At 48.3% G+C, this 24,948-nt stretch overlaps 1 protein-coding gene across 6 annotated transcripts in view; it reads right to left on the reverse strand.

The window, feature by feature from the left end:
* The window catches only part of si:dkey-237h12.3 (teneurin-3), a 129,563-nt gene that overhangs the window by 50,807 nt on the left and 53,808 nt on the right, over nt 1–24,948 (reverse strand). For all 6 annotated transcript variants that reach the window (XM_035650610.2, XM_035650609.2, XM_035650607.2 and 3 more), the window contains 7 exons: nt 18,481–18,719; nt 11,327–11,452; nt 9,267–9,481; nt 4,578–4,788; nt 3,360–3,461; nt 2,440–2,634; nt 1,016–1,216 (listed from right to left, as the gene is read on the reverse strand). In XM_035650610.2, coding sequence (XP_035506503.1) covers nt 1,016–1,216; nt 2,440–2,634; nt 3,360–3,461; nt 4,578–4,788; nt 9,267–9,481; nt 11,327–11,452; nt 18,481–18,719 — 1,289 coding nt within the window. The remainder of the gene's footprint in view (nt 1–1,015; nt 1,217–2,439; nt 2,635–3,359; nt 3,462–4,577; nt 4,789–9,266; nt 9,482–11,326; nt 11,453–18,480; nt 18,720–24,948) is intronic.

Raw genomic sequence — 24,948 nt, forward strand, 5'->3', positions numbered from 1 at the left:
ACACCTCCTGTCGTAGAAGCTTGTGATAAATACAGAAAAGAAGTTGGTAGAAACTCAAACTTCATCTGCAAAGAAAAGAAAAAAAGACATTAAAGAACTGAATACACTGTTCGAAAGAGGTTGATGGAGCAGAACAAATAACTGCACTAACAGCGTCGATAAATGAATGAATAAAGATTACAACCCGAAGTAGCTGAATAGGCCCTTTAATTATTTAAAAGCCACTGGGTAAAGAGTAAATTTTTGCAGTATGTGCAATCAGAATGCCCCTTAATCATATTTGAGCTGAAACAATTAGTTGATTAATCCATTTGTCAGTTCATTGTTGAGTCTTTTTGTTTTCGAGTTACGTGTCCAACTTCTCAAATGTGAGAAATTGCTGCTTTTCTTAGTTCTATGTGACTGTTGATTTAATACAGTATATTTGTTTTTTTGGGACAAAACAAACTATATGAAGATGTCAAGTGTGACGGCCATTTTTTCACAATTTATGCACATTATGCACCAAATATTCATCCATCCATCGTCTACCGCTTTATCCATTTAAGGGTCACGGGGGGGCTGGAGCCAATCCCAGCTGACATTGGGCAAGAGGCGGGGGTTCACCCTGGACAGGTCGCCAGCCTATCGCAGAGACGGACAACCACTCACTCTCACATTCACACCCATGGTCAATTTAGAGTCTCCAGTGAACCTAACCCCATTCTGCATGTCTCTGGACTGTGGGAGGAAGTCGGAGAACCTGGGGAGAACCCACGCATACACGGGGAGAACATGCGAACTCCACACAGAAAGGCCCTGGTTGGTTTGAACCGGGACTCGAACCCAGAACCTTCTCGCTGTGAGGCGAAAGTGCTAACCACTACACCAGCGTGCAGCCCCGTAGACCAAATATTTAAGGAAATTTGATTAATTATTGGATAATGAAATCAATTGCCAGATGCAGCCTGAGATCACACTGAATAGCCTGCACACACAGTTTGTTTTTTAAGCGACGAGAATGCGAGCGACTCACCTATGGAGCAGTCCGCCCCCGTCCAGTTGGCCTCGCAGACGCAGGTCCCCGAGTCGGTGTTGAAGGTGCCGTGACTGGAGCACTGCTCGGGACAAGTGCTCTTCAGGATTTCGCAGCCGATGCCCCCCCAGCCCGGGTTGCAGTGGCACTCACCATGGTGACAGGCCCCGTGACCGGAGCACGCCGGGTCCACACAGTCCACTGAGGGTGGGGGGGGGGGGGGGAAGAAAAAAACACGGCGATGATGACAGGCGGTGTCAGCTCACCGCCGTCTAGACGGCACATCTAACCTGCATATTTACCCCCGGTCCGCATTAACTCTGCTGCCAGCCGAACATCACATTTGGAGTGTTAGTGCTTCGGTGCCAGATGGTGGCTGACGAGCCTCAAAGTTTTCCCCCCGCCGTGTTTAGCGGTGCCTGCATTTTCCGCCCTATGTCCAAATACCTCCTCTGTGCCATTTTGGAGTGCACTTCCGATACACTGAAAGCATAATTATGCTCCATTACAGGCACTGGGAAAAGGGAGCACAATTAGCGTCTAGACAGATATAATCAATTACTATTAACAATTTACAGATCAACTCGCTGATCTAGGCTCATAATTGGCAATTATGGCCGACATAATCAACCCATTACTAACAAGGGATCATTTGCGACAATGTTATTGTGCTCCCTGTGCAGCTTATTTGCCTGGCGCATTTTTTGCCATATCTGCTCGGACACCGATATTGATTATTGAGCCGAACCAATTTGTCACATCGGGGAGCCCCTCGCGCGCAACACTCCCCACCCCCCCGGGACAATGAATTCAACCTCCTCTTGCGAATGTTTCCTTTACAAATGGTTTCACTAGAAAGAAGAAAAAAAAAACCCAACAACATTCATTGTGCAAAACTCAATATCCTTTTATGTGTAAGGTCAACGACCTGCACGTGTAAATCTCAGCTGATAATTGCCTTTCGTCCGCATCGGGATCGATGGAGTTAAACGCGCCGCAATTGAAAGGGGGGGGGGGGGGGGGGGGGGGGGGGGGGGGGGGGCGCAGGTTGACAAGAGGGAGAGAAGAGGAAGGAGGAGGGGCCTTTCCCTCCATGAACTGAGGAACAGATGTCGCCGTCGGATCGATTTTAACAGGCGTCGTCGGCTGTGGAGGATTCCAGTGGGTGACTGCACCAATGGGACACTGGAACAATCTGTTCCGGTTTGCACCGACGAGGACGTTAATTGATACACGTGGTGTCAATAACAACATCCAGTGTATTATCTGCTCGGCGGAGTTGCAAACACGGATTGTTTCACCGATGGACTGCGTCCCCCCCCCCCCCCCCCCCGGCCCACCAACCCGAGCTTCACACAGAAATATGTCGCTGCGAATCCAAAGTGGGGGGGGGGGGCAAGAGGCTTTGTTTCCTGCCTCCGTACCTTGTTCACAGCTGGTTCCTTTGTGGCCGGTGTTGCACACACAGTTGCCCGCCACGCAGAGCCCGTGCCCGCCGCACTGCGGGTCGATGCACTGCGAGGCGGGGACGTCACACTCGGTGCCCTTCCAGCCGCTGTAGCACTGACAGCGCCCCCTGGTGTACTGGCCGTTGCCGCTGCACAGGACCGGGCAGGAGGCTGAGGAGAGACGACAGGTGTCAGACGGTCATCGCCGCGCCGTCAGGCGGATTGAGGTATTGGATTTTTTTTTAGGACGGAGACAAAAAAGCAGGGGAATATTTCGACGCCGGGAAATATGCGTATTTGCTTTCCTGCCGAGAGTTCGACGTGATTGAACTCCCTCGGCTACATAGTTTGGATTCTGTTGAACACGTCTGGTCACTCCGTTTATCTCCGATACAATGGACATGTGGAATTTCTTAAGAGAATATCATCTTTGTTCCTCGACGCTTTGGAGAAAAAGAAAAACAACCCACGATCCGACAGTTTTCTTAGGGACATTTTTTCTTTTGGTTTAAAGGTATGTGGATTTGTCAGCAACAAAAGCAGTTCCCGACTGATAGTGGGTATTTAAAGTTTGACGCAGATACTGACAAAGGGTTGGAATGTACTTGTCTTTGGAAAAATGTTTTTATAAATGTATACGGAAATAGAACGTATTGTGCTGGACATGCAGCCACGGTGACAGCGTTTCTAGAATTCCAAACATAGCAAGTGATATTTCAGTGACGAGACTGAATTGACCTCTTGTCTGACAGGTCTATCAGGCCCAATTACTCTACGCTAAGGAAACACAGGCTGATATGGAATTATTGGTTTAACTCGAAATATAAGGGAAGAACGTGCTGCATTTCTCAAAATACGGGTCAACGGACTCCTTAAAAAAAAAGATTGATAGTCACCTCTGGAACAGTACGGCCCTATGAATCCCGGGAAGCAGTGACACGATCCCGCCACGCACTCGCCGTTCCCGTAACAGTTGTGCGTGCACTCCATGACGGACTCTGCGGACACAGCGGTTCACATTTCATCACGGTCATATCACACCAGATCCGAAACTCCTCTTTTAGTAGAGCATTTGACAACTACAATGTTTAAGAAATTCTGCGAGACAAACTTTTTCTCCCCCCCCCGCATGGATCTGAGCTTTCTAAGCATCCCTTATCTGTAGCGCTCGTATCAGGCGCGGCATACATTTACAGCTATTTGTCCATGTCCCACTAAGATCTAAGCCTCCGTAACATGTGTGCTGCTGCCCGGCTGTTCCCATCTAAGCCATGTTGAGTAAAAGCCGCGCGGGCATTTTTATATTAGCAATTCCGCCTTCCTTTCCTCCCGTCTCCCTCCTCTTCAACATCCCCTCCCGCCGGGACCCCTTGAATGGCTGATCATGCTCACACAAGCCATGCAACCTCCCGAGTGTTTGCAGCTCAAATCCTCTCTGGGTTGAAGTTAATCTGACACATCCTACAGACGGGATCTCCTGTCCAGTCAACAGAGCGTTGCTCATAAAGGACGCCCCCCCCCCCGGAACCCTCGGGGGCCCCTCGCTTTGATCGGCGCTAAGGGGCCCAACTTTTTTTTCTTCTTGTCATTACTCCGGGTTGTATTGGATGTTCGCCGAGCCCGCGTCGGACCGAGGCAATTTTGACCGCACACATCGATACCTTCATATTTGCGGAGGCGGATCAATGGAACTCCCCGAAGCAAACAGAAGAGAAAAAACCCAAACACGTTAACTCAACCTTAGTGATTCTGCTACCCGCAAGACCCACAAGGAAATTTCACAGACTTCAGAACACAGAGGAGGTTGCTAGGAGGGAGCGGCCAAACGCCGTGTACCGTGCGCTCTCGTGTGTTAGTGTTGAGCACAATAACCCGCTACCACTCCGATGAAAAGCAAGATCTGCCTCCTGGGATGGCGGGCGGGGCGCAACGTTTTTTGAAAAGCTCAGCTGGTTTGTGGGGCAGACGCAATTTCCCACAATTTTCCGTACCTACTTTTTCCTCGTCGGGGCCGCAGCTGTTTAAGGAAATGAACGCCTTCCCCCAAACATGTCATTACACATCGTTCCAATCACGCTCGTCAGCCACCGCAAGCAGATGTGCGTCTCTCGTACCCTGCACGATGGCGTTGTAGGACACCGTCTCCACGCTGCGTCCGTCGTTGTAGAACGCCAGGTGCCACACGCCCGAGTCCAGGTACTGGATGAATCCGGCCTGGTGGACGGTGACCGGGTGGTCCAGCCGGGCCCTCGTCTCCGGTTCGCTCAGACTCCGATGCTCCTTGGCGATGAGCCGGCTGCCGTCCAGTAGCTCCACAAAGTCGTACTGCGGGAACAAATAGATAACCACCCAGAGCAGATGCAAGCAGATGCAGATCCTCAACGGCCTGAAATGAATTCGTCAAAGTGCCGATTCGCGACGCGAGCGGGAACAGGTTGTGTACACAGCAAGTATAATGGAGCATAATAAATGTTGATCTTTGAGTGACAGTTTTCCAGGGGGGAGCTGATGGTTGTTGTTTCGGAGAGTTGTTTGTACACCGATGGAGCTGATATGGCTCGGGGGCAAAAGCTCACACATTCTCCAAAAATATTCTGCAAAGACTCTAACGGGAGTGCACTTAAGGGGAACGTGTTTATTACTACTTGTAAAATTAACATCGCTAATGCGCTGCGTTGACGCGGGCACTTAAGATTCCGTGCTGTACCTGCACAGAATACAAACAAGACGGTGAACTGAGGACCATCTTCTAGTGAACAAATCATTTTTTTTGTTGCATTTGGACGACATGCTGTGGAAACTGCTACTTATGTTTCATGTGTTTTAATTGTTTCAGTTTTTTTTATATATATATGTCGTCTCCTTGAAAAACACCATGGATCCTGGTGAAAATGAACTCCACTCAACTGAACTACCAGATGTGAAATTAAATCAAAGCAAATATGTACCTGTTAATGAGCTCACTTCCACACAAATGCGGTAGACAGCACACATACCCATTAAAAATAAATGAATATGACATGGTATATGTATATATATATATATATATATATATCTATATATCTCAGGCTTTTATTCTTCTTTGATATATGCCGGGACTGCAACGTAACAGCCACTCTCTGTTTTTCCTTCACAAACAAACACTGATTTACTGGATAAACAAGGACTAACCAGTCATCCCTGCCAAGTGAAACAAGCGAAGCGGTGCACCTGCTCTCGCCCCGCACCTGCCCGACGACACCTGAACTTCATCCCGAGCGAGGCTCGCACCCCACGGAGCACGGCAGCGGTGGAAAAAAAAACACCCAAACACCCCGGCGTAACGCACACCAGCAGTCCCCCAAACGAGCCACGGGCCGGAGAGAGAGAGAGAGAGAGAGAGAGAGAGAGAGAGAGAGAGAGAGAGAGAGAGAGAGAGAGAGAGAGAGAGAGAGAGAGAGAGAGAGAGAGAGAGAGAGAGAGAGAGCGGCGCGGCAGATGCAGACGGATCCCCCCGGCTGAAGCGGTCGCTGGCGACGCAGATGCACCGAGCCCGCGGTGACGGCGCCTGCTGGAAGAGTCGGCGGGCCTGCTGGGGGGGAGCGCGGTGCGCCAGGGGCCTGGCACTGTGGCTGGTTCTTTTTCTCACCGAAGATGAGGCTGTCCGCAGACAGCCGCGATCAACGGCGCGGCCGTTGATTTGTTTTCAAAAAAATGTACAATCTATTTACATTTTTGGGACGGGGGAACATTTAAAACATGAGGCGAAAATATCGCATCAATTTCGTGGTAAAAAATCAGAGAACTTACATGATTTGACAGGATTCAGAAATGTGTGATTTCGCCCCCGACGCAGAAAGAGCCGTCTCCCGCCCTCGGCAGAGAAGCACATGCACCGCGGGTCGAGGAGGTACACGGGAGGCCCCGAAGGAAACAACGGCTCTGAGCGATGTGTCCGCTAATCTTCTTCTCCTCTATAATACAATATTTCAAATCATGTAAAAATGGGAAATACGAGCACTGTGAAATACCAATAACAATAGAAATCGTTTTTTTTAAAGCCGGCATTGACTTTTTTCTGTGAATCCCCCCAAAAATGTCCCAGTTTTATCCCAAATCTGCGGCTCTGTGTAGCTTTGTTGCTTTTGTCTTCTCCAGCAGTAACATACAGAAATAAACAACTTGTTCTTATTAAACAACTGCCCGGCTCCAAAGTTGGCGAACAACTGCTAACTTCCATCCACTAAAGGGCCATTTTCTTCTCAAGCAAAAAAAACCCCAACGTCGGCCTGACGTCCATCAACGCTAAATGAATGATGTATACGTTGGCAACAACATGCATTTGCTGACATAAATTCATAAGCCGGCCATGTGTCAGCGCTTTGTATCCATCATCGTGTTACTGAGGTCTTCTGTTCCCCCGGTGGCCATATATCAAATAGCGGAGCTCTAAATCAGTATGTGCACAACATCCAGCCCCACGGACGCACAAAGGGCTTCGGAATTGTAGAAAGAACAAGACGGGGGGGGGGTGGGGGGGGGAAGAAAAATAAATTAAAACAGGATTTAGTTCGGAACGTCTGGAATGTGGAAAACGCGGACCCGAGCAATCTTTCAGTTGATGGGCAAACAACGGGAGAGGGGAGAGCATGGGGGGGGGGGGTTGTGGAGTCAACACTGTGATTTAAAGCCCCTTTGAGTGGATCAGGGGGCAGGGGAGGGACATTAACCTGGCGGAAGTTGACTTCTTTGTGTTCGCCGGCTTCAGGGAGAAGCAATAAAAAACAGTTCATCCCACGAGCCCCCAACCTCCCGGCCAAGTGCATACGTCTCGATTAGCCCCCCCCCCCCCCCCCCCCCCCCCCCCGACTCATCTCAATCCAACAATACCAGTGAATAACAGGCGAGAGGCCGAGCGTGGAGAGACTGCCGGATGCCCCGTGGAGGGAGGAGGGGCGCTCGGGGGCCTGCGGATTCCTCGGCCCTTGTTTTCTTTTTTTTAAGGATTGAATGAAGTTAAGTCTGGTGCTCGATCACAACTGCGGCACAAATTCATGGAGGGGAAGGGAGAAATGAAAAACGGCAAAAGTTTTCTCCCCCCAAGTTGTTTGGTGCGTATCGGCGCAGACAGACACTCGATAGCAGATGGAGGAAGTCTATAATGGAGGGAGGTGGACGAGACTCTTGTCTTGTCAAGCTGTGAATAAGACTAACAGTCAATTTCTCTCATCGGGGTCTTTCATGCTCAGTTAAGTAACGGCATTGATTTGTGCCGGCGGTCCCCTGAACAGAATGCAATGCAGAGGTAAAGCCACAATGGACGCGGAGTCCGGCATTGACGAGTTTGAGCGTCTGCGTAACAACTGCCCGAGACATAAACACAGTGTCTTGTTAATTAGCAGCCTTTGGTCTTTGACGTTGGCGGGCTTCCCCCTCTTTCTCCTCCTCACCTTGAAAGTGCGACAGCGGCCCACCTGTTGTCACTCGCATCTGACTTTGCTTCCCGTCAACGAGTGGCCCTAACCGTCCACACTCGACTGAAGCCCATCTTCGCCGAAAGAGAAATGTCAAGGGGGGGGGGGGGGGTCGCGTCGCTGAAGCTAAGAGCTTTCGCAGTCAAGTGCGGTGGAAAATAGCCATTGTCTGAGTGCCTCCATCGCCGTCGCCGCACGTCAGACATGGGGATCCGCAGGAAAATGTCATTCAAGTGAGACCCACGTCGGACATTTTGGAAAAACACTCCAGTTTGCAAATGGCAGACGTTTGGCGGAAGGGAGAAAAGAGAGTGCACGCCCACACACACACACACACACACACACACACACACACACACACACACACACACGCACACACGCACACACACACACACAGGCAGCCGACGCGTGGAACCACACTAGTGCCTGCGGCTATCATGCATGCATGTCCGGACAATCGAAATAACTTTCCTCATGTCGGTAGATCAAGAACAGTATTAAATAATCTATATTTTTGAAAGGAAAAAAACAGCTTTGATTCTGCTCAGAAACAAGGCCTCAGTCGGAAAGTGAAATGGCCTCTTTTTTTCTTTCTTTTTTAACGTCGAGGGCCGCTCCAGTCAGTTTTTCCCGGAGAAACAGTTGATCACATTTAATGTGCTTGTGGTGATGAACCCACAGCGAATTATTATAATCAATAACTCATCAGTTCCCCCTCGGCAGCAGCTTCGGTTTCACAGCCCACTACTCACCACTCTCATCCGCGTCGTCATCAGACACAGTGGGCAGCTGTTTTTCTACCCGGAATTTCTTTTCTTTTTTTTTGATTTGCATATTTTCTCCATTAATGTGTTTTACTGTTGCTGTTGCTGTTAATAACATGCTTAGATTTCACAGCTAAAGAGTCGGAATTGTCCCCTCTGGAGTCGGTGGAGACCAAAGAGGAACTAGAAAGTCAATAGTGGACTTGACCAACACATCTTTATACGGTGATTAAATGTATCGATGTTGTTTTTTGTGGCTATTAACGCCATAACCAAGTGACCCGAATGATAGGCATAAGCAATGGAGGTTTAAAGACACAATTTTTTACATGAAATATGATGTTATTCCTGTTGATTATTGGTCAAAGACAAGAGGTGTTTTGTTTTTGTGGAATTACAGTTAAATGAAACCTTTTTAAGGTTCATTTTTACGTTAGATTTTAGATGAGGTCATTTAAAAGCACTCATTTTGCTGAAAAAACTGCTTAAATGTATGTGACATGCTCAAACACAGAGTGTAACAGTGACACAACTAGGAAGACGCTTTTTCAAAATTCAAAGACAGATTTCACAAAGGGCTTCATACCTGCGTGTGAGATGGCGCGAGGCCCTTCCGTCCGTAGACTCCGATCAGTGCGTTCTTCTGCACCGAGATGTTGAACTTGAGGAAACGCGGTTGGTCCACGCCGACTTGGGAGCGCCAGAACACGCCCGGCGGGACGCTCTGGCCCACCCGCTTCCCTACGTCCACTTGTCCGGTGTCGATGGAGTTGTTCTCCTGGTGGGGCACGGAAGTCCTTCCTGGAAGACAGGAACAACACCAACCCCCCCCCCCCCGACTCAGATTACGTCAAAAGGTCACGGAAGCAGAACAACACGTGTGTTGTGATCTGCTCATCACAGAGCCTCAAACCTTCACATTCATCTCATACGCCATCTTGTTTTTGTTGCCGTCTCTGGTTATCCGTAAATGCTGCGATCTATCTTTTGCTTTTTCAGTGTAATCTGATGCTTTTATTCAAGCGGGGACCTACAAATTGAGACAGTCATATCTCTTTCCAAATGAGCAGTGACCAAGCAAGACAGGATTAAAAGTAATGGCTCCCCCGCGGTCCACGATGCACTGTTCACCGACACGAGAATTGACCGGACGTAATTGGCTTTTTTTGCAAGACTCCGACAGGCCGCATCTCCCATCTTTTCTCCGGGAGACTCATAGAGAGAGGCTCCGTATCAGATAAGGTCCAAATGGAATCTGTCAGATATACGGAGAGCCACCATTCCGGGGCAATAACAGCAAATCAAAACAATCCGGCGAATGATGTCCTTAAACTGTGTCCTCACCGCGCCAAAGACGGAGCAATGGCCGCCTTTTTTTTTCTTTTTCATTTTTAATATGACTCATGCTCGCATGAAAAACTGTCGCCTGCGGGGTTGTTAGCACAGGAAAGGGATTTCACTGTTAAGAAGAAAAATCTCCAAAGCGCTCAAAAGTCATCGCCGTCCAAAAACGCGGCGCTGTGGAAGGAGCGCAGCTGCGCTCTTTATTTCACCGCGGAAAATGACTCTTAACTCGTCGGCAGGAGGACGGCATAATGACAAATCAACCTTTTGCTCCCGCGTCTTGTATTTCAGTGTGTGGGCCTGTTAATACTGTAAGTGCGAGTGTATCTGTTTGTGCCAGAGCCCTCGATTATTTGCACGCCTGCCTGTTTGTGTGTGTGTGTGTGTGTGTGTGTGTGTGTGTGTGTGTGTGTTTGTAATGAGGCCATTACCTGTCACTTTAGCTTCAGTCAAAGTGAAGCCTGGAAGCCAAGTTTACCTCCGGGGAGAATAATAGCCGGCCATTGATTGCCTTTAAACAGTCCAAAACCTGCCCGGTGCTATCTTAATTAGCAGTACTTATGAGGATTTAAATCTAGCCGAGTTTAAACAATCGAGCTTTTTTGCCCCGGCCTACTCAACTCAATTAATGTTTGGTCTTTTTCCGTGGCGGTGCATTATAAATACGGCAGTGTGCTCGCAGATTAATTTAGGTGGCTTTGTTTTTTGCTGTAAAGGTGAGCCGCGGGGGGGGGGGGGGGGGATGCACAATGGCCCCGGAATGATGATTAGGCGGCACAAAGCTGTCTGGAATCCGTCAATTAGCATTCACAAGGTGACGGAGCTCAATAAACTCTAAAGGCTGACCCGAGCACCGAGCACCGGGCATCTCACTCCGGCATTCGGGAGGCAGAATGGTTCGTCCTTTATAGTCGTCACCTGAACCTTTAGTTCATTTAATAATTTCAATTTTTGAAGCTTTGAATTGGGATCATTTAACCTTTTTTCAAGTTGGCATTTTATCTTATATTCAAGGCATCCTCACTTCTCTTCTTTTCCCACAACTTGAGCGTCGCGCGCACATTTGGCCTTTTGTGCGAAAAAATTATGTCGGGCGAACCGGTCAACATTTATGTTCATTTCTGAAAAGAAGAAGCTAACCCTGACGGCGAAAAAAATACATCGTTTCTTTTCAAAAAGCAATGAAGAAAGGCAAGCAGGAAAGAATACACGGGATTACTCTGGAGCGTTCGAGACTGTAAATGTTCATTTGAATGTTAAGTGGCAATTCATTCAGCCGGGAGTCCGTTCTGTTTTCCTCACCGTCAGCAGACAGAGCCGTCACTACGCTGGACTGAGTGGGGCCCGTCTTCCCGACTCCTCCGTTTTCAAAAGCCGGCCGGTTGTCCAACTCTTGGAGCTGCCAATTGAGGCCGAAAAGGTGCATCGCTGTGAAACACACACACACACACACACACACACACACACACACACACACACACACACACACAGAAAAAAAGAAGCTGCGTGGGCTTGTGGAAATGGACAAACAAGTAAGCGAATAGTCGCACAGAAACAATCAAGCCACTTCAGCTCAGAAGACCAGCGGGAGAGCACAATGGCTGGATCCAATGTAGGCAGACAAACTGTTTAACTTCCAGTGCGTCGGTTCACACTTTGCCTTTGTGCGGTTGCTCTGCCATGGCTGGCTTCCTTTGTGCAGACGCGAGCGCACAGACAGAGGGCCGCGGCCAGAGCCGCTTCAATCGACACCGAGGAACCCTGTTGCTCTCGCAAGGTTTCCTCTGGGGGGGCCGTTGGTTAATACGCCGCACCGTCAGTTACTGTCGCAAAGACTTTGAGGTTTTTTTTTTTCCTTTCTCCTTCTACTTTGACACGGAAGCCTCCACGTCAGACGAGCAGGCGCGACGAAAGTCTTAAAACTCTCACAAATCTGGGGGGGGAAAAGAAGCGGAAGCAGGAGGGACGCAGCGGTGGAGCGAGGCGGGCGTGAAACCGCGTGAGAGAGAGAGAGAGAAAGAGGCAGAAAGCGAGAGACTTGAGGAAGTATTGAGGCAGACAGTAGTAGGAGGACGTGTGAGGATAAGAGGCCGGTCGCCTGGCTCCCTTACATAACTAAACTCGGTGTCGCTTTCATTCAGCCGGCCTGCTTCATTGTCGCGGTATTGGATTCAATCAAACTGTGTTCCTGTTGTCTATCGGGGAAACGGAGGTGCCCTCCGCGGGCCCCGGCGAGGGGGAGGGGGGGGGGGGGGGCAATCTCCTTCAGACCAACCGGCAGAGGGAACGTGCTGAGGAGGCACCTTGTATTTCCGACCATTTGATCCGCGGCAGGAAACTTTTCCTCCGGCACCTGTCGCTCGCTGGGAAGATGGATATCGACCCGCGGCAAATAACCTGAGAGGGCAGTGCGGGGGCCAGAGAGAATATCAAATATAAAAAGGAGATCAGAAGAAAGATGGAAAACTAATACGGGCCGCGCGGGCAATCGGTGCTCTGCGGAAAGCCGGCGGATGGAGATTACGCTGGCGTCGGTTTGAGCGAGAAGACACACAAAGCACCGTCCTTGGTAGATCAAATGATCCATGGCCTTGGATTCCAATCAAATAATGCAGATTTAATGTTGAGCGACAATATTCAGCTTCCCTGCCCATTCAGCCAACATCACCATCAGTGTCAAAATCAATTTCCATGGCTGCTGAAGCAGACTAGCAAAAATCACCGGCAGCACTAATGAATGCTGACTGGTCCATCAATATATCTGACAAGCCGGACTTTTTCTAAATACTCTGAACGAACTATTCTGACAATCTACCTCCTAATGTGAAAACCTGCAAGATCAGTGCACTTGTATTTTATTTTAGTTTTTTTGGTCGTTGCATCGATTAAGTTTTTGTTGCTACAGATGAATGTTTGAACCCATCTCTAAAAAATACTAAAAAATTGTCACCAACACTGAAGTGTGTTTTCTCCTTCTTTTAAAATAACAACTTTTTCAAACAGCGTGTTCTATAAATATTTCCAGTATTTAGACTAATAGATACAACTAACAACTGGCCACGAACATTTCTTACACACGTTGAAAACACCGTGTGCTGACCCTGGGTCCCAATTTCAAAAAAAAAAATCAGCTGAGGACACCCTGCATCAACCCAAAGGAAAGTCCAGCAGAAGACAGGACACTAAGCTACATAATATATATATATATATATATATATATATATAATATTGACTTGGTAATAGTTTTTCTTACTACAGAAAGGCCACGGGCTGCAATTGATTTTATTTTTTAATCTTTTTTTTGTGATAAATTAAGATAACGCTTATTATTCCTAAACTTGTGATTAAATTTTTGTATTTTTTTCTCTTTTATGAGCGTTTTCCCACTTTAAGAGCAAAGGGAGGTAATTCTATTTAGAAGGTAAGATACTATTTTTCTCCACAACCATCTTGCGACCCCCAGAAAATGATCTCGCCAAAGTGACGGAGTGACACACGGACCCCTCCGTCCCCCTGGGCCGTGCCATCACCGTGACTTAAAAAATGAAAAGCTTCTGGCAGAAAAAAATGAAAACTCTTTGACTGGCTCCATTCCTTGTTGAGGACTCTACTTCGTGTCCCATGATAAACGCAGACACTCCCCACCGATTAATGCTGCGCACTCACGTCTCCCAGTATCATCGGCGTCTTAGGTCCACGATGGGAAGCTAATTGTGTGCGGCCCTGGGCTCTGGTGTATCCAACACGCCACAGAACCGCGGAGCGCCGTCACCCCTCTTCACTGTGCTTCAGTACACCAGGGCCCGGATCCCCACTTATCTCATCAACAAATTGCTTTGAGGTGAATAGCCCTCCATGTTTTGAATTAGCATAAGTTCTTCCTGCTGCATAGGCCAGTTCAATTAATATTTATGGACTGTGAGCGGATCCTGGGCGGGAAAAAAAGCTGGCCTCCAATCTCAGAATGTCAAAATGTGCCCTGTGGAACACCTCCGCCGACGGTGAATGGGAGGTCGGATTTGTAAGTTCGCGAAATGCTTGTCTGAGCTCTGACACCGACATGGGATTTAGTGTACAGAGGCACGAACACTTCAAATCCTCCTATGGCTGCTCTCACGGCAAATTCTGCCATCTTGCTCACATCATTCCTGTTTTTACGCTGTTACCCGGAAAAAACGCTGGGCCGACCACGCCGCGGGGGCCACATCCAGCGAAGCCGCCTCGGACAGAGACGGGTGTAAAAGTGCTTCTGGTTTCCAATATGCTGATGACACTGTTCTGATGGGCATCGTCACCAAGAATAATTAGCCCACTTACCAGGGAGGGAGAGGTGGCCCATCTGGAGTCAGAGTGTGCCAACAACAACTTGGAGCTCAACAGCCTCAAAATTATTGGGATAAACATTGTTTCATGCCGGAACCTGGCTGCACATCTCTCCTGGAAAAAAAACCCTCCCCGGGGGACTCCCTAGAAATAAAACTGCACGGCTCGGAGCGCGACTAGAATGTGCCCCGTTCTGTGGGACGGCGTCTCCTCCACTACCCCGAGATTGACCAAGACTCTGCTCACTCTATCGGCCGTGAAGTAACTGAAACAAACTGGGATTTTCGACAGATAATGGACCACAAATATTTCATGAGAACCATCACTTTGATCAGCAAGCTTCAAAAAAACAACAACAACAAAAAAAAAAAGCGAATGAGCCCAAAGGGATTTTCTCAATGTCCGACTGATCATTTTTGGTACGTGCTATCATGGAACGAGTTTAATCCATGATTTGTTGAAATTTTTGACGGGAACATTTACTGTATTTGTCTTGACATTAAAAGACAGTAAAACTAGTCAGGCAAAGGGAGTCCAGTGTCTTCTACTTATAACCATGTAGGGCTGCAAATTATGTTTCCCAAAACCTCAAGATGATGTTTTGTCTGCAAACCAAAGATGTTCAGTTCAGTACTATCATAGAGGAGCACAGAAACTAAACATATTTAAATCTGAGAAGCTTAAATTCGATATTATCGACTTATTTTTCATGAAAACAACTGAAACCGATTAATCGATTATCATAAAAGTTGGCTGTTAATTTAGTATTCCATTACTCCATAACCATTTGGATCAAACATGTCCATCTGGGATATTGTTCACGTTTAGTTTTGTTTGCGCGGCTCAATTCAATGTGCATTTTCCAAAAACTGGCCAATCGGTGGTCTGCGTCCAGTCAGGGCACCGAAAGCTGGACTCGCTCCTGATTGGCCTCAGTGTATCCGAACAATCGCTGGAAATCCTTCCAATCAGGCAGTTTGCAGGAGTGGAACTGGAAAGCCTCACCTCAGCAGGTTTGCCTCATTTGAATTACAGGAGCCGGGCTCCAGCTGCGTGACTGTTGTGTTCGCTTTCCTTTTAAAATCAATTGCTTAAAAAAAAAAAAAAAAAAGCAGTCAGTTTTTAGGTTTCATAAAATATATTTCTGTGAAAAAAAAAATGGGAGCAATACGGTGCAGTAAACGTCAATATCCAGCATTTTTCGGCGCATGTGTGCTCGCGCTTGCACTCACGGTGCGAGCCGACGGTAGAGGAGCAGTAAAGTACGTGTGCACATTGTAGTTACTTGAGTCACTGCACCTGGCAGGTGAATTGGCGGTGGATGAAAGAGAGAGGAAGTGGTGGAAGCACTCTCAGACACCTGAGGCAAGTGGCAAAGGGTTGCATCTGTTCCACACACACACGCGCACACACACACACGCACACACACGGACACACACACACACGCACACACACACACACGCACACACACACACACACACACACACGGACACACACACACACACACACACACACACACACACACACACGGACACACACACACACACACGCACACACACACACACACACACACGCACACACACGGACACACGCACACACACGGACACACACACACACACGCACACACACACACACACACACACACACACACACACACGGACACACACACACACGGACACACACACACACGCACACACACACACACACACACACACGCACACACACGGACACACGCACACACACGGACACACACACACACACGCACACACACACACACACACACACACACACACACACACGGACACACACACACACGGACACACACACACACGCACACACACACACACACACACACACGCACACACACGGACACACGCACACACACGGACACACACACACACACGCACACACACACACACACACACACACAGACACACACACACGGACACACACACGGACTAAGAGCGCTGGAGCTCCAGCCACACGCTCTGGAATCAGACCAGGCCCCGAAAAACACAAATCCCGCACATCCGACAAAAAGGGTCTAAAATTAAACAAGCTGTTGATCGCTGGGATGAAGATGTTGTGAAATTGATGAAAAAAACCCCCGCTAATGACACCAGCTGAACAAAGGAGCGTTCCTGCTTATTCAACCCGTGCAAGCCGAGCGCACCGCGTCTGGGCCACGAGGAGGAGGACAGGTCCAAAAACATAGTGACCGATTCCCCACACGCGGCGGAGCGGCGGAGGTATAAAACGTATGTATATGGCACATCCATACTAATTTTTTTTACGACGGGAGATCATGAACAACAGCGCGTTGCAAAACAGTTAAGTCAATAAAGGGAACGTGAATATTGACATTGATACGGCGCGTTTATGACCTCCCCTCCAAGAGAGCAGTCCGCTCTCCATTCGCCAATAAAACGCGGGTTATAGGATCTTCCCAACAACGCCATATTTCTCCTTATACAACTGTGTCACATTTTCCCCCGCCTCCAAGCTGGATGAATGCTTATATACCCCGCTCAGGGAGGAAGCCACGGTGTAAAGATTAAGGGCCTGGATGACAGGGGAGGGCATAAGGAGAGATGAATCCGTTGCGGGTTTATTGCTGTGGTCAAGATTCTAAAGGTTAGCAAGAAGTCAGCTTTGACACATGCTGTAAAAAATGCTCGAGATCTCCCTCGCAGGAAATAATACCCAAAGGAGGGAGGGAGGGAGGGAGGGGGATGACCGAGATAAAAGTATTTCCTGTTCCTGACAGAACGAGCGGGGTTTGGTTCGAGTACAACAAAGGGCTTTGTGGGCCGGGGTCTTCATTAAACTTCAAGTGTTTTTTGGACTGTTTCCTTCGCCATGAGGGTTCAGCTCCTCAACTTGCGCTTCGCTTTTTGAAGTTTCCATCTGTGCCGGCCACATTTGAACCCCCTCCCCCTCCCCCATCCCCCTCCCCCCCGCCGCCTGTGTTTTAACAGGAGCCCCGGAGGACGCGAGTCGACTGTCGTCCCGCGAACTGCGATCAGAGGTGCGGGAGCGATGCACAGGGCCCCCTCCCCCCCCCCCGTCAAAGGGGAAACAGACAGGGATGTCTTGTTGGGAGCTGCGCCGGGGCCATGTCTGCACATCTGACGGGAAGCTTAGTCAGACAGACACTACTGAATCATATCAGGACATCTGCAATTTCTGCGAAAAAAGGGGGACGAGGCGGTGAAATAGAAGCACTCCTGGCAGAGATCAAACTTCATACAGATCGAGAGGTGCGCCGGCGCCATTCACTCCGGGCGGCTTGTCTATCATTTGTTCCGTTTCACCGAATGACGAGTCTAAAGACTGTCTAATGCCACCGCAGATAATGGAGTGCACATCTTCTCCCACTAAAACCATCGGTTTTCATGTGCTTGAGTGACAGCCTGCGCCGCGTGTCTGCGCCGCGCGACGGCAGCGAGCGTTGGGTGGCAACATTTGGCGTCCAAAGCCTGGGTGTAAAGTTAATTTTGTGGTTGATTTGTTTCAAATTTACAGTAATAAAATGACATGCATCATTCCTCAGGGGAAAAGAAAAAGCCCCCCCCAAAAAAAGGAAAGAAAAGAAATCGTGTCACGCCAGACTGGGATTACGAGAAATTGAATTTCCCCCCCCAAACTGCCCCCTCCAGAGAATCACGATTGAGGTTAGTCAGTAAAGAAGCCTGGAAGAGTGAAGAGAAAATAGACAAGACAGAGGCATTTTTAAGTCTTTTTTCCTTTTGGCAGGTTAAAATCCAGACTCATCTGCTGGACAGCGAGTAAAAGAGTAAAAGTTTCTTCATGAAGGAAAGCCATTCAACGCCATTCGAACAGTGTGCTTCCCAAAGCAAGAATTGCAAATATTACAACATAACCCGGTCAAAACTTCAGGAAGTCGTCTTGTAAAGTTTGGCGAGCCTCAAGCGTTCAAGAAACGTGTGCGTAATCAATGTGATACTGTCCCGTAATCTCCCATGCACCTTTTTCTCCTGCTCCTGTAATTTTGGCCTTGCTCTGCGTTCCGAGAGCCAGGGGAAACTTTCCGTGCGTTTGGGATGAAAACGACATTTTTCAAAATGTGCCGCGCACCAACGCTCTCGCGGTCTGAGCCGACCGAGTCTCACCTATGCAGTAGCAGAGGACGATGGACAGCACCACGGCTATGCCCACGGCGATCAGCGCGGTGCACTTCCAGGAGCAATGTTTGGGCGACTTCTTGAACTTGAAAGCCCCTCTGGACAGGCTGTTTCTGGGCAACGGGCGCGCCGGTGTGGAGTACACGGTCCCCGTCGCCATGGTGTAACCGGGGGCCGCCGCGCCGAAGAAAGGTGTTGTGCCCGTGCCCGTTTTAAAAAGAAAGTGCCTGCAGACAGGGGAGAGAGGGAAAAAGAAAACTGAATCGGGAGAAGAAAGTGTTGAACAAAATAAGTGATGGTTTAAAATGGCCCCCTCAGAGTCGGATGTCGGATTTATGAAACTGCCAATGCAAACCCCAACTCTTTGAAAGGATATTTCTGTACAATTGAACTGCAACAGAAAATATGAAAAGTAGGAAATGGAAGTGGATGGTGTTTTTCTATTTACATCATGAGCAAACGTTAATCACATACTTTGTATGTCACAAATACAGTAATGCTCAATGTTATCAGCACAATGTTCCGAGAGATGTATTTGTTTTCTGCAAAAAATAGATCATGGCTTCTCGGTCAAGGTTTTTGGAAACACTGTGGTCCGGTTTAATACAGAAACATTGACGGTCATAAAAATGATACCACAAGAAAAATACACTGTAGCCTCCCATAGCATTACTCCCATGTGTATCAGACTGTAAGAGGCACTGGGTTATATTCTAATATCCAGTATAATCCTGACATTGGACGAGGTTAACAAAAAGTACCTCATAAAAACAATCATCTCCCACTTGCCCTTTTACAACTGGGCCTTTGCTAATAGCCCATTATACCTGGGGTAATTAAGAGGGCTTAATCAAATGCACTACGGAGTGATCGTCCTATTAACTTTTAAACCCCACGTGAAAAGCTCTTAAGTAAATGAATTAAGCCTTGTTGCCACTCTTGCCACTACTTATAGATTAATGCCCAAATGCCTCCAGGCTTATGGGGACAGCCAGGGAAATTGGACAGATTGACCATGCATTGCGAATGCGCTTCCAGTCGGGAAACTGTAGAATTTCACTTGATAAAACTTTCTCCACTGTGGATGAAAAATTAAAATATATATTACAACAAACTGTCAAGCAAAAAAAAAAAAAAGGTTACAAAACTCTCCAATTCTTCACAAGGATTTATTTAGGGAGAAAGCAAATGTCTTGACTATAAAACCCAGTGTGTTCTATTTTTTTTTTTCATAATTCACACTTTATTTTCTTGGCATTTTTGCCTTTATCCTGACGGATTCAGTGAAGGAAAGACGGTGAGACGAGGGAGAGAGTAGAGGGGACTGATGCAGTGGACGGTCCGGCCACCCTAAACATTCGGTTATTGGGTCGCCCCCCCCGCCGCTCCAGGGGGTTAAGTGCCTTTAGTGAAGAGCACTTCAAAACAAGGTAAATAAAGTGGGGCAAGTGCTGCAACATCACTTCGCTGTCCAGACATACGCTCTACATGCCCCAGTGACCCGCGGTTACCAAAATAAAAGTTGAAAGTTCTTTACAAACCCGGTGTGAGGTGAGGTCAAGGGACTTAAACCAACCACTAAAAACAATAAAACAAAAATATCTGCAAAGTAACTGGGCAGTAAATTATTGCCAAGTAGGTTTTCACATATAAAGACCTTTTTCTTTGGTGTATACAAATTGAACATGCAAGTAGTGTAAGTACGTGGAGAACAAACTAAACAATAACAATCAAATAGAAGTAGAAAGTATATAATAGAATGTGAAATATGTGCAATATGTCAAACTGTACAGGAGAAAAGGTGCAATTTAGAAAAAGTGCCTGTAATCTGCATGGTGGGATAAAATACAGACTCCCAAAGCAGCACAAATACGTGAATAAAAGTGAAATCATAATTAAATGTGACTCCAAACAAACAATTGTGTGCGAGAGCGTGCGATTGATCAATTCACTATTTAGCAGGAAAGGCCGGAGAAAGCACCTTTCTCTCCTCCTTTCTCGCATCTTCCCCTTATTTTGCATCCGCATCTTGTCGTGCTTTGTGTTCTAAAGGTCCCGGGGGAAGCGGGTTGCCGCGGTAACCCCTAATTTGAACACACCGATAAACTGATAAGGCAAGTGTTTGCTCATCAATTATTGGTGTGGCAGCTGTGAAGTGTCCATGTAAGTTTTGTCGAGGTTTTTTTCCCCCCCTTTTAAATCCAGACAGCGGATCTGCACTAAAGGAGCTTGCGAAGAGCTCATTAGTATAATAAGTCCATAATCTTGAAGCGGAGTATTAAAGGCTGAAAATCCATGCAGTTCCCTGGTTAGAGGATAGTTACTGTGGGTCAACGCGCTTTTAGGGAAGCTGCTAATGCACTTCAAACAGTTTCAACAACTGTGACACTCTTTCATCCAACACCAAATTTTGTTTGCTGAGTCAAGTTAATCATGTATTGGATTAATCCAGTTTTTAACAGATGTGAAAGAGAAGACATGTCATAAACCGTCAGCATAAGCCATGCTCCTGCTGCTGCTGCTGCTGCTGCGGCTGCTTCCCATCTCCTGTGAGGATATCTCTGGGCCAAACCCCCGCCCCTGATCAATTCTCAACCAAAAGAACAAATGTCAAATTTGGATCGTCTGGATCCTGGATGGCCCCGATTGACACCTGCCGCCACGGACGCACCGCGACTCCATTGAAAGGTTACGCCGTGGCACCGCGGGAATGACAATGCCGCGGGCGTCTGCCACCTGGAGAAGCTCAGATCCTCCAATCTGGAACAATGTGCACCGCCCGCCGTACCAGACTCTGTCTAATGTGCAGTCGGATATGAATCGAGGTCAAATCATGCACGGCGTGCGGAGGCGGTAGTGACGCCGTCGTCAAGAGACACGCACCGGCAGAACACCGCCACGCCGCGCTATCTGGGGAGACAAGTGTAAGCGGATGCAGTCCGGTGAGGCGGACGATGGAGAAGGGACGAGGGTGCGCGTGTCTGTTTGTCGGCAGGGGTACGCACTCCGTCTGAGGGAGGGGGATAGCTATCGCGTGTTGCGGCGGCTCTCTGGAAACGCTTTTTTGCCTGTGAAGTGAGCGTCTCAAGTCTAGCTGCGCTCTCATTTATGCAAAGACGTGTGCATATATAATGTATATAATCACACGCCTGAACTAAAACCCACCAAAGGCCCGTCTGCAGTAGAACTGTGGAGCTACAAAACACTTAGTACTGGTGAAAAATAGTCTGGAAAATCACACACACACACACAAAAAAAACCCTCCCCCCATCTAAACAGTGTTTCTTTGCACTGTGTCGCTGTTGTATTTACTGGAAACATATGGCAGGCCGTGGGCGCTTTAAAACTACAATGTCTGTTTTATTTTGCTCGGTCACATCCCACTTGGCCTTGTACAAAATGTCGACTGAAAGGAGAAAAACTAAGAACGCAGGATCCGCGTGTGCCGGCGCCGCCGAGACAAATTCACCCGCGTCCGGACATGTATTGCACGCAGCGTTTAAACTGACGCCTTCGCTGCCGTTGTCTTCGTGTGTTTTGTAGTTGGTTTTTTTTGTTGCTCAGCAGAATGAAGGGCGGCCGTAAGATGAAACGCTGTCGGACACGATTAACAAAACAACGGACCGGTGTGAAAAAAACAAAAAACGAACGTCTGCGGTTGTGCAAGTTGGTCGGCCGGCCGTAATCGATTACAGCAAAGCGTGATGCAACACACACCACATTACTATGCTAATCCGGGGCTCGGCTCTGGCGACGGCAATGCCGTGTGCTGCGACGGAGACGGAGATGGGAGACGGAGACGGAGACGGGAGATGGGAGACGGGAGACGGGACAATCAGGAGAGTGTGAGACTGGCGAGGGGAGTGCGAGCGATGTGAATGGCTGTGTGTGTGTGTGTGTGTGTGTGTGTGTGTGTGTGTCGGCCGCGATCGCCGCGCGCTTTGTGTGAACGCCCGCCCGCCCGTCCGTCCCGTTGAGAGCGCCCGTGACACAAAAGGCGAGCAGCACCCGCCCCGGTCTTCCTCTGCTCTCACAACGGTGCTTGTCATCGGGACGACGTTTGAAACAACATCCTCGCGGGAGGACAAAAGACCCGGCATTGAGTGGGCGGATTCGTCCGCGGCTGAGCTCCAGCTGGAGGGGCGAGAGAGAGAGAGAGCAACACGGGGGGGAAACAATGCAAAAATCGGTGAGAGCTGGAATAATCAGGCCGCTTTAAATCCCACAGTCGGGGGAAAAAGAGTACAGATGTGGCGAGGCGCCGCCGCCGCCATTCGTTTTCACACTAGCTGCCATCCCACATCACCACCTGCCCAGGCGACAGGGGCCCCCCCGCTGGCATGTGCTATTCTGGTACAGCTATAGATCCTTGTGATGATGTTTCAGCGCCGTACAGAGCCGCTCTCCTCTTTCTCCCGTGCCGTCCACGCCCACGGAGATGAGCGCGCCATCTTGAGTCGTTCCCCTTCCCGAGCGCCGGGATTGTTTGCACATGGAATTTATCAGATCAAACGAGTTCGACGAGGGGTCGGCATCGGAGGAGCTCGAAGGTTGTGTACACTTGAGACCGTCTTCGGTGTCTAAGTGAGTTCCTTGCGTCGCTTAATCGTCAGGCACAATACTGGTGAGGACACGTTCCGTTACAAAGGGGGGAAATGCGTATTTGAGCCGCTGCAGGTTCAATTTTGCAACGTGCAGTGTATCTTTTATATGAACTGAACTACTCTGACTGCTCCTCGCCGTCTACCCACCAGTGTATGAAAGCTTTTACATTTCGCGGCCCCCAAAAAAAACAACATCTGGAACAGATGTACTCCGCGGTTGCCAGCAGCAGCAACAGTTAACACGGCACCCGAAAGTAAAGGAGGAGAATATCGCAGCAATGTGTGCTCTGCACTAAAGATGTCGGAAAAATAAACAAAAAGGGAAACACATGAGAAATAGGAAGAAATATATATACATATATATCTTGAGGATTACCACTTTGTCTACACTGCCATCCACTTTGGCAGCGAACCAGCCGCCACTGCATCCCTGCTCTTATTCCAAAAGGCTCGCTGGCTGGTGCCTTCCACATGAACTAAGCAGTCCTGGTGGCCGGCGTACAAAATAAAAAGTTCAATCCTCCTCCTTCTGATGCGACGCGCGACCGTCTGAGTCATAATTTACATGTGCGTGCCGCGCAACAGCCAAGCCCCGCGAGCATTACCTCGGCTATACCTTTCCGCCCCGTGAGAACGATCCCGGCGCAATTTTCCGCCGTGGAGAAAAAAAAATTGTACCGTCTGTAGGACACTGCGCCGCATGATGACTTTGGAGCTGAGACATAATTTCATTTGGCCAAAGGACTCCCTTGACACATGAATCCAATGAGGATTGACAGTACATTTATAACTGCTCCGTGCGGCTGGGCAGGCCTTCAAAAGGCTCATTCTCAAACGTCTCGCTGAACCTCGCTGCATGGATCCAAGGGAGGAAAGAAAAAAAAATATGCAAGTGGGCTTGAAAGGACATACATATGTAAGAGCAGACACCTACCTGTATCTTATCCTGTGGCGTACTTACGGGACTTACGAGCTTTGCGCTATGAAAGGCGTCAAAAATACAAATTTCACACTGATATAGTCTATTTTAAAGAAAGGATTAACTACTGCTCAAGAATAATTACCATGTAGGTGCAGTGGTCTCCTAAGAGATATGGCAATTCATTTCATAATGAAACTGAATGGAATGTTTCTAATTGAAAATATCACAAAATGCCATTCAAGTGGAGTCAAGTGGTTAATAAGGGAACCCGGAGGGGTGTATTAAAATGATTCCACACACTTTAAAGATCTAAATATCGGCTCCGCACTCCAGAATACCGACGGACAGCGAGCGGCATTGGCAAATAACTGAGCCCCGTTAAATGGAGTGGACCTCGTGAGCATAAAGCAGAACAAAAAGCTGGAGTGGAATAATTACATAGATTTATCTTCGGTGTAAAACCCCGGCATTTCTCACGGAGCCAGAAATTGCTCAGTGGACAACCGCCAATCCAGAATCTCTCAGAACATCTCCGGTCATGTCTGACATCATCTTATTGCAATTTAGGGAGCGCACTTAAGAATTTCATATTACATACGTACCTCCTGTCGTCATCACCTACCTGGGATGCATCTACCTATACTTGACATTGATCGGTTTTAAAGGCGGGACGGGTGCGCCTCACGTTGGCTTGCTGCCAGTTTTGGCGGGTGGTTGTATTTTTTCGTTAGCGCAGAGAAAATGAATGAACCGGTTCATTTTTTTATGAATTCTGTTGCCACTCGCAAATTATTATGGAATAACTACCAGCATCACCAACTTCAGGCGCGGTACTGAATAGTTGTAAGAATGCGCAGAATGAACGTCCTCGTCGTTCAACTATTGTTCAATGTTGTCTCAAATTCCTGCAACTGAATGTCCAAAATATCT

Source organism: Scophthalmus maximus, chromosome 9 (genome assembly GCF_022379125.1).
Source record: "Scophthalmus maximus strain ysfricsl-2021 chromosome 9, ASM2237912v1, whole genome shotgun sequence".
In the NCBI taxonomy this organism is placed as follows: Eukaryota; Metazoa; Chordata; class Actinopteri; order Pleuronectiformes; family Scophthalmidae; genus Scophthalmus; species Scophthalmus maximus.